The sequence below is a fragment of the Drosophila navojoa genome, chromosome 5 (genome assembly GCF_054131105.1).
Source record: "Drosophila navojoa isolate 15081-1374.11 chromosome 5, UAZ_NAV_1.0, whole genome shotgun sequence".
In the NCBI taxonomy this organism is placed as follows: Eukaryota; Metazoa; Arthropoda; class Insecta; order Diptera; family Drosophilidae; genus Drosophila; species Drosophila navojoa.
Window position 1 is genome coordinate 23,925,657 of NC_142893.1, and position 10,138 is coordinate 23,935,794.

A 10,138-nucleotide genomic window follows, 5' to 3' on the forward strand; every position below is an offset into this window, starting at 1 on the left:
TATGCTGCCGCTGCCGCTGCCGCTGCTGCTGCTCCTGGCCATCCTTTCGGCCACCCTCTACCCACTGTATATCAAGGCAATTACCACATTCCGTATGCTAATTCGATGGCAGCCCACGCGACAGACCTAACCACACGCGATCAAGTTCGCAAGGATCTATAGCCGCGATCTCTATGAGGATCGAAACTCTCCCTCTCTCACTCACTGCCTCACTCTCTCTGTCATTCACTAAATTTAGACTCGCATCTGTTTAACTGTAAATTAAAATGCATTTGACGCAACTGTTCCGCCAGCTGCTGTTCTAATGCCACGCACTTAGCACTTTCCAACAAAAGGGACACCCCCACACACACACACACACACACACACACATAGCAAGAGACAGAGGGAGAGAGAGAGAGAGAGAAAGAGAGGAGGTCCTTGCCGGATCTATGTTTTTCGAGAGAAAACAACACATTTTCATGCTCGACTACCGTTTTCGGCCGCAGCCCAAAAATAGATTAGCCACAGCGAAAGGATATTGAACCCCGGCCAAGGATCGGGATCGGCTTCCCAGCTAGACTGAGGGTCAGTAGCTGCGCTGTTGCTGAAAGGCGCGTGCCAAGCGGGCATTGCACTAGGCAATGGGCACTAGGACACTCCAGCAGGGCCTTTAAATAGAAGAAATGCACTCGAAAGGCAGCGAGGCGTGCTCTTAAGCAGATTGCGCAAGGAACAGACAATTCTTGACTCAATGGCCTCAACAGCCATTAACAAAACGAAAATATTAATTGAATGTTTTCAAGAAAATCAAACATTTTCTTTATTAAGAATGGAGAGCCAATAACTTAAGTCCTTTTATTCTATAATGAAAGAAATAAACAATTATAAAAAAATTAATTAATTTAATTTAATTTAATAATTGAACAAAAAATAATTCAATAAATTAGCATATCAAATTAAAATAAATTTAAAGAAAAGACAAGAAAACGAGGAGCAACAAGTAAGAAGACTCTAGCCGAGACTGCTCGACTAGGAGATACCCTGAACCCTCCAAGCTGATATTCTTATCATTCTGCACTTTTTTTATGCACGCACACATACATACATATGCATCCACCCTCACGCGCCCGCGCTCTGCTAACTTCGCAGTAAGCAGCGACTGCGCATGGGCTGCGCTGCAGTGTGGGCAATAGTATGAGAATTTACTTGGTGAATAACTTCTTTTGTAAACATACGATCTTAATGATAATTATATGGTCAAATTGTGTGTACATTCCAAAGCACAAGTCTCTAGTACTTGAAATACGTTTTTTACAAATTGGGGGCGAAGGAGGCGTGGTATCCCAAATCTGTTGATTACAAAATGTTTGTATTCATCATATGTATATACACAGTAATTCTGAAGTCTCCACGTCTAATAGTACTCCGATGAGGCTCAAAAAACAAAATCAATTTTTCGATTATTCTCGATAAAAAAGTTATCAGATGAGTTATCGAAAAAATAAAGCAAACACGTACTGCGTATGGTATACACGAGTATGCACACAAAATTTCAGCTCTCTAGCTCTTATATCTTCTGAGATCTCGGCGTTCATACGGACAGACGGATCCTTAACCTTAAATTAAATTTAAAGAACAAATGTAATGTTTATTGATCTAGCGAAAATGATTACGCCTCACTAACTAATTATTTTCTCATAAACAAAAATATTATAATTGTGTATTAGACTCACGAAACACGTATTATAATACATCAGTCTTCATTTTGTTAATTATATACAAAATAAATAAATAACTTATATAGTAAAATTGAAAAACAATAAGATCGTCGCAGTCGGAAGTTTAGCCAAGTTTAGCTCTAATACTGTAGAACGTTCTGTTTCTTTGCCACGCCCCTACTAGGCGTATACACTTCATTTGTGGCCAGTTCATGGAACAAGATAACCGTAACCTAGCTGCAAAATTTGGATGCTTACGCAAAGATGAAAAAATGACAGGGTATTTTTTGATATGCCACGCCCCTAGTAGGCGAAGATATATAATTTTTCACCCATCTTTAAGGAATCGAAACATTAGCTCACGTGCAAATTTCAGCATTCTAGAGTTACAACTTTGGGAGATACAGTTTTATCCGATTTGCCATGCTCCCAATGGGCGGAGATATATCCGCCATAGCTGGTGATCTTGTGTGGTCGATGCGGATCTACATACCAAATTTCAGCTTTCTAGCTCTTCAACTAACACGATTTCTGGCATATCGGAAAATCGGAGATATACACAAGTATACATATGTTCCAAATTTCAAGACTCTAGCTTCAATAGCGCCGAAATAGATTGCGTTCATACGGACAGACCGACAGCCGGACGGACATTGCACAAAACCAATATACTCATTTCAGTTTCGCGAGTGAGTATAAAAGTAGAGTATATATAGTATAAAATATACAGTAATAACTAAAATATAAAATATTACTTATTAGCTTTTCTCAACCCGTTGAATTGGAGAAGTTGTCTAGATTTAAAACTAAATTTAAAAATTATATAAATCAATAATCGACTATAATGAAATGCAAAGTGTGGTATGAAAATAATAAAAAAAATTTATTTTAATTTGCATTTATAATCAACTTTGTTTGGCAGCTGATGAGCTCTTTGAAAGAATTCAGCTACCAAAGGCTATTAGAATTAGCTTTACATAATAATAAAAATTAATATAAAATCTGTCTTTAACTAATGAAACCGTTATAAAGAGTTGAAAATGTAAATAAAGGACGCGGCAGAATAATGAATGGGGGTAAGCCGAAAGGAAAGCAAAGCAGAAGATAAACTAAGACAACTTCCTACCTGAAAGACTATCAGCTGAATTAAAATATATAAATTTGAATTGGGGACCGTTTTGAAAGAAGAGAATCTTTACCTATGCCGTTACCTGTTTTTCAGTATTCACTTAATTAAGCTGAAGATTTGCTCCACTCAAGTGCGAAAATATTGTAAATGGAAATGGATTTAGAATTGTAAGTGAATGTTTCGAGTGATATTACATCAATCAATTCTCATTCATTTTTGTTTTGGTTGGTTTGCATTTAAAAAGACGCGCCAAGTTCATTGCTTCCACATCGTGGAATTAAACTAAATTTAGTTATCTGGCAACATTTTTTATTTATAAGGGTGTTAACGCTGTGCAGGAATGTCGCCGCACCACAGCCACTTCGCCGCAAACAATAATCGTTAGACCATTAATACTAATCGTAATTCACCTCTTCTTGGCACGGCTATCGAAATAGGCAGCATAACGCTGTTAAGTGGCAACTTATGCTGTTAAGCGTACATACTCGGCCATCTGGCAAGGCCACCGCAAATTCTATTGTGAACTGCAGTGCACAAGCAACATTAAAAGATTGCGAATTAAAATTTTGGCAACAGCAATAGTTAAGGGCTACTCATAGGGAAAATTGCAAATTTTCTCTACGTTTTAAGTGTAAAGTGTATGCAATTAGCTAATCGTTGTGTGCATTGCAAACTCAAACGTGTGTCGATCGAAATATCAGCAGCAGAAGTCAAACCAATCGTCGTCGTCGCCGGACCCACACTCGTGCACATTTAGCAGTCTTCGTTGTGACACGCTATTTTAGGAATTAGGCATATAAACAATACCGAGGCATGTCCCGCTCTGAGTCAGCCTCCTGCACCAGCACCAGGGCCACTAGTTCCGAGCCACCACTTTGTAAGCGACTCAAATTGGATGATGCCGGCGAAGATGGGTTGCCAGAAGCATCATCGAGCAGCGGCAGCGGCAGCGGCAGTGGCAGCAGTCAGCAGCAGCGACGCAAGCTCGCTGCTAGCAGTAGTAGCGGCAGCGGCGACAACAACAACTACGAAAATCACGACAAAGCAAACGACGTTGACATGTTGACAGAGACGGCTATAGCTACAGCTGCCAGCGAAACAGACGTGTGCGTATCGTCGTCTACTTCTGACACGGGCGCAGCGAATACGTCAAAGCATTCTGCTGCCGGTGGCGGGGACGTTAGTACTTCGTCAGCATTGAATAAGGAAAGTAGTAACAATTGTTCGTTGTCCTCGTCCGCGGCGGAAACAAATTTACTGGATACGGCAACAATTGCGCGCACTGTCAGCTCAACAAACTCAGTTAGTTCCACCAATAGCAATTCTCACAACACCAATACCACAACTACCACCGCCACCACCAACAACAACAACAATAACAGTAATAACAGTGCAGTTATGGCTGCCAGCAACAGCAACAGTGGCGGAGACATCGATGAGTCGCTCTATTCGCGCCAACTTTATGTGCTTGGACACGATGCAATGCGTCGCATGGCCGATTCGGACATTTTGTTGTCCGGATTGGGCGGCCTAGGTCTGGAGATAGCAAAAAATGTCATATTGGGTGGCGTTAAATCGATTACCCTCCATGACACAGCAGCTTGTACGGTAAGTAGCTAAAAATCAATAAATTTACTTTGTGTTGCATCTTAATTGTCGAGCGCGCGAAACACATGAGAAAAAAATTAGAATAGAGTGTAGGGAAGACGCAATGCAAAAAAAGTGATCATTCATGATTCATGATTCTGCAAAAAAACAAAAAAAAAAAAAAAAAAAAAAAAAATGAATTGGCAAACTCGCTCAAATTTTGTGAAAATCTCATTTTATAGGTTATGTTTGCGTATTGCCTAGTTTTAAACGCACAAATTGGGCGTAAAAAAAGTAAGAAATTTCTTAAATTTGTTTCATTCGTTTTTCTTCAGTTTTTTGCTAGCCCGCTTATAGTTCTCGCCAAAAAGTGTGCGAGCGAGGTGACTAGTGCTTGCGTGCCGTCTCTAATTGTTTTTGCTCTACGCTTTGCGTGCATATTCGCTTTTGTTTTACTCTGCGAGCGAGCACAAAAAAAAATCGAATCGTTTTCAGCGGCAAAAATGAAATGCTGAAAATTATCTATTGTATTGCATTTCTGTGTAGCGCTGACTAATTTTGTATTTTCCTTCTGACATTGTTCAGTCGGCAGGCACATTGGCAGATATTTATATGCTCGGACAGAGTTGCCAGACAGCACGCAGATTAAAAACTGTTATGCACATATCGCAACAAGAGCTTTCGTGTAAACAGGTCACGACGACAGCGTTGTCTCCCTTTTGTTACCTCCCCTTATCGCGCCGCCTCTGTCGCATCCCCTGTCTAAAGAGTCAGCGACTTTGAACTGAATTTCACAATTTCACAATCTCGCGCGTTCACTGAACTCCACTGCACTCCACTCATTTCTCTTCGCTAATAACCTCTTCATCTCTTGCTCTGCAGCTCAACGACTTGGCCTCGCAGTTCTATCTAACCACGTCGGACATTGGCAAGAATCGCGCCGAGGCGTCCTGTGCCCAACTGGCAGAGCTAAACAGCTATGTGCGCACCCACTCATATACCGGTCCGCTCACGGAAGAGTTTCTCAGGCGTTTCCGTGTCATCGTCCTGACCAACTCGGATGCCATTGAACAGCAGCGTATTGGTGAGTTCGCCCATGCGAATAACATTGCTCTCATCATCGCAGAGACCCGTGGACTGTTCGCCAAGGTCTTCTGTGACTTTGGAGAGAAATTCACCATCTATGATCAAGATGGTGCGCAGCCGGTATCCACAATGATAGCCAGCATTACACACGATGCGCAGGGCGTAGTCACCTGTCTGGATGAGACTCGCCATGGCTTCAATGATGGCGACTACGTCACTTTCTCGGAGGTGCAGGGCATGCACCAGTTGAATGGCTGCCAGCCTATCAGGATCAATGTGCTGGGACCGTACACCTTCAGCATCGGGGACACCAGCAACTTTGATGAGTATAAGTCGGGCGGCGTGGCCACTCAGGTGAAAATGCCCAAGACAATTAGCTTCAAGTCTTTGGCACAGGCCGAGCAGGAACCGGAGTTCTTGATCTCTGACTTTGGCAAGCTGGATGCGCCCGCCACTCTGCATGTGGCTTTCAAAGCTCTAACTTGCTACTTGAATGGAAATCGCGGCTTGCCACGCCCCTGGAACGAGGAGGATGCCCAGAAGTTTCTGCAGCTCTGCAAGGAACTGAAGAGCGACGTGGATGAGCAGCTGGTGCTGCAATTCGCCAAGATCTGTGCGGGCAACACTTGCCCCTTGGATGCCGCAATTGGTGGCATTGTCGCCCAGGAGGTGCTCAAGGCATGCAGCGGCAAATTCACGCCTATCTATCAGTGGTTCTACTATGATGCGCTCGAGTGTCTGCCGGCCGAGGGCGTCACCGAGGCCGACGCGCAGCCATTGGGCACGCGCTACGATGCACAGATTGCCATATTCGGAAAGAAGTTCCAGGACAAGCTGGCCGATTCTAAATGGTTCATTGTCGGCGCTGGCGCCATTGGCTGCGAGCTGCTCAAGAACTTCGGCATGCTTGGCCTGGGCGTGGGCAATGGCCAGATCTTCGTTACCGACATGGATCTCATTGAGAAGTCGAATCTGAATCGGCAGTTTCTGTTCCGTCCGCACGATGTGCAGAAGCCCAAGGCACTAACAGCTGCCGATGCCATAAAGCGCATGAATCCCGATGTTAAGGTTACGGCGTACGAGTTGCGTGTGGGTGCTGAAACCGAGAAGGTCTTCTCCGAGGACTTCTTCGGCAAGCTCGATGGTGTGGCCAATGCGCTGGACAATGTCGACGCACGCATTTATATGGACCGCAAGTGCATATTCAATCGCATACCGCTGGTCGAGACAGGCACCTTGGGCACCATGGGAAACGTGCAGGTGATTGTGCCATTTGCTACCGAGTCGTACAGCTCCTCACAGGATCCCCCAGAGAAGAGCATACCCATTTGCACACTGAAGAACTTTCCCAATGCCATTGAGCACACACTGCAATGGGCACGCGACTCCTTCGAGGGTGTCTTCAAGCAGAGCGCGGAGAATGCTGCGCAATACATTTCCGATCCTCAGTTTACTGAGCGCATTCTCAAGCTGCCTGGCATTCAGCCACTAGAGATTCTGGAGTCAATTAAGGTGACCTATAATATATATATATATTAATCTCTTCAGTGCCCTTATTTATCACAATTCGATTTAATTATAGAAAGCCTTGATTGATGACAAGCCAAAGAGCTTTGCTGACTGCGTGGAATGGGCTCGCTTCCACTGGGAAGATCAATATGCCAACCAAATCAAGCAGCTGCTCTTCAATTTCCCACCCGATCAGGTCACCTCAAGTGGCCAACCTTTCTGGTCTGGACCTAAGCGCTGTCCCGAGCCTCTTGTTTTCGATGTGAACGAACCGATGCACTTGGATTACATCTATGCGGCGGCCAATTTGCGTGCCGAAGTCTATGGCATACCCCAAGTGCGTGATCGCCAGAAGATAGCAGAGCTGGTGCAGCAGGTTAAGGTATGGAATCGATGAGCAGAGTTTCTACAGAACATTACCGTATATATATATATATATATATGTGTGTGTAACCCTTTGCAGGTGCCCGAATTTAAGCCGCGCTCTGGTGTTAAGATTGAGACAAATGAGGCCGCTGCCGCTGCAGCTGCCAACAATTTCGATGACGGCGAAGTAGATCAGGACCGCGTGGATAAGATCATATCGGAGTTGGTGAAGAATGCAGACAAGTCCTCGAAGATAACTCCGTTGGAGTTCGAGAAGGACGACGATAGCAATTTGCACATGGACTTCATTGTGGCCTGCTCCAATTTGCGGGCAACCAACTATAAGATCCCACCGGCCGATCGCCACAAATCGAAGCTGATTGCTGGCAAGATTATTCCGGCTATAGCCACAACGACCTCTGTGCTATCCGGCCTGGCTGTGTTGGAGGTGATTAAGTTAATAGCCGGTCATCGTGATTTGCCTAAGTTTAAGAATGCATTCGCCAACTTGGCTTTGCCGTTCCTGGCCTTCTCCGAGCCGCTGCCGGCGGCCAAGAACAAGTACTACGAGAAGGAGTGGACACTGTGGGATCGCTTCGAGGTCACTGGCGAGATGTCGCTGCAAGAGTTCCTCAACTACTTTGAAGAAAATGAGAAACTGAAAATCACCATGCTGTCACAGGGCGTCTCAATGCTCTATTCATTCTTTATGCCCAAGGCCAAGTGCGCCGAGCGCCTGCCCCTGCCCATGTCCGAGGTGGTGCGTCGCGTGTCTAAGCGGCGCATCGAACCCTATGAGCGTTCCTTGGTATTCGAGATATGTTGCAACGACGTCGACGGCGAGGATGTGGAGGTGCCCTATGTGCGTTACACGCTGCCCTAAGCCACGCTACGACCACACCCTACCCTAATCTTAATTGTAACAGTTAAATTATTATTTAAAGAAAACAATAGAGACACCTTTTTTTTTGGAGTAGTGCGCCTTACAAATTTTTATGGTATGTAGCAGGTTTGCATTTTAAAAAAAGATAAACCAGAACCAGACACACACACACACAGAGAGACAAGAAATGGATAACGCGCATCTCCTACGCGCGCGCAAACACACACACAAACACACACACACGAACTAATCGATATAGAAATTATATATTATATATGTATGTGTAATCCTATAAGGAAAAGGCAAATATTGAATTCGCGTTACACGAAAAATACAAAGACTCGACTTAAAAACAAAAACATGAAAAAGAGAAAGAGAAAAACGAAACAATAACAATTTTAAATAGTCTGCTCATAGGTTAAAAATCTCTTAAACATGCAGCACTATTCGTTTTCTTTTTTTTTACATTAAATATAAAGAACCTTAAACTAAAAATTAAATTGTATTAAAGGCGAAGCAACTGAATAAAGCTGTATATTTCGTATGGTAAACGAGTCCTGGCTAATATCCTTTCTCAGTAAACTCATTTCGTTTGAGTAGCTTTTGCATAAGACCACACGCTTCCCTAGAGCTTTCTCAATTATCTCTGCAACGCCCAATCTTGACGTTATCTCTATGGCACCTACTCCTTCACCCCTCTCCTGCTCCCTTTCCTTCAGATACACTTCCATTATGTTTGTTGCTGCACTTGCTCGCAGTCAGTTAGTAAAAAGTTACGTGACACAATTAAATATTTTATGCCCCAAGACGTTTATGCCGTGTCGGTGGCAGCGACTGCCACAAAAGTGCAATTGGCAAGTGCCAACCCCAGTTTCAGCATCGGCCCCACCTCCCTCCCCCTAACATCCTATCACTTCCATCGCCCACTAAAGTTGTGTGCTATAATTAAATATTACACGCAATGCAACTGAAGTATTGCAAAGTTATGCAGCTTCTCTGCCTTGCTCTGCTCGGCTGTACTCTGAAGTGCGGCCGGGCAAAGTTTTCCCTCAAATTATGCAGTTAATGAAACAAACTCCTGAGTGAAATACATCGCGTGGCCATCACGTCGACTGAGAACTGGAAACTGGAAACTGGAAACTGGATACGCAGCTGTATGTTTCACATGTACGTTAATTAAATAATTCAACAAAACTTAACATTTTTCTAGTTTAACGTTTTTCTCTCTTTCTGCAGTTAACCTGACTGAACGACAATTTATGGGAAATAAAGTGATCAGAAGCGGCCGGGATTTACGCAACCCACCCGCTCGATGAAGAGGCGACCTGGACTACAACTTATGATAAATGCCCTTTCAAAATCAATTTAATGAAAACTTAACTGAGGTTCTTATCAATTATATTTATTTTGAAAAATACCTCAGCCTGGCACAAGGAACCTCGCTAAAGAAATACATAGATATGTGTTTGAAATGTCTGAGAGTTAAGGTCAAGCAGAAACATTTTTGTACATTGGGCAATTTACTCATATATTGGGTATATGTATTTGCACCAGATCTTCAAGGGACAGCTTAGTCAAATTGCAACGTGTATAATCTTAAGACTCAAGCTCTAAAGATGCACGACATATAAATTAGTAGCTTATTTCTTATATGGCTGTTAATCGATAAAACTAAAACGGTAAATGTTTCGATCTTTTAGCTACTTATCTTTGATAGCTGTAGCTTTCATTGTGCTTAAATTGAGAAATTTATGTAGAAAAAGTATAAATAACACATATATAACAAAATGTATATGTGTATATATATATTTATAGGCCCTAAGGTACTTTGCCTTCCATGTTGTCTTCTTTTGTACATAGGTATACAGTTTTGGGCAT

General features: G+C 43.2%; 1 protein-coding gene across 1 annotated transcript; it reads left to right on the forward strand.

Moving 5' to 3' along the window:
- Nucleotides 1–3,326: 3,326 nt before the first annotated feature.
- Nucleotides 3,327–8,435, forward strand: Uba1 (ubiquitin-like activating enzyme 1). The gene is made up of 4 exons (XM_018103576.3): nucleotides 3,327–4,437; nucleotides 5,299–7,014; nucleotides 7,085–7,393; nucleotides 7,475–8,435. The coding sequence occupies exons 1-4, from the start codon at nucleotides 3,643–3,645 to the stop codon at nucleotides 8,258–8,260; spliced, it is 3,606 nt and encodes a 1,201-aa protein (XP_017959065.1). The 5' UTR covers nucleotides 3,327–3,642; the 3' UTR covers nucleotides 8,261–8,435.
- The last annotated feature ends 1,703 nt before the right edge of the window (nucleotides 8,436–10,138 follow it).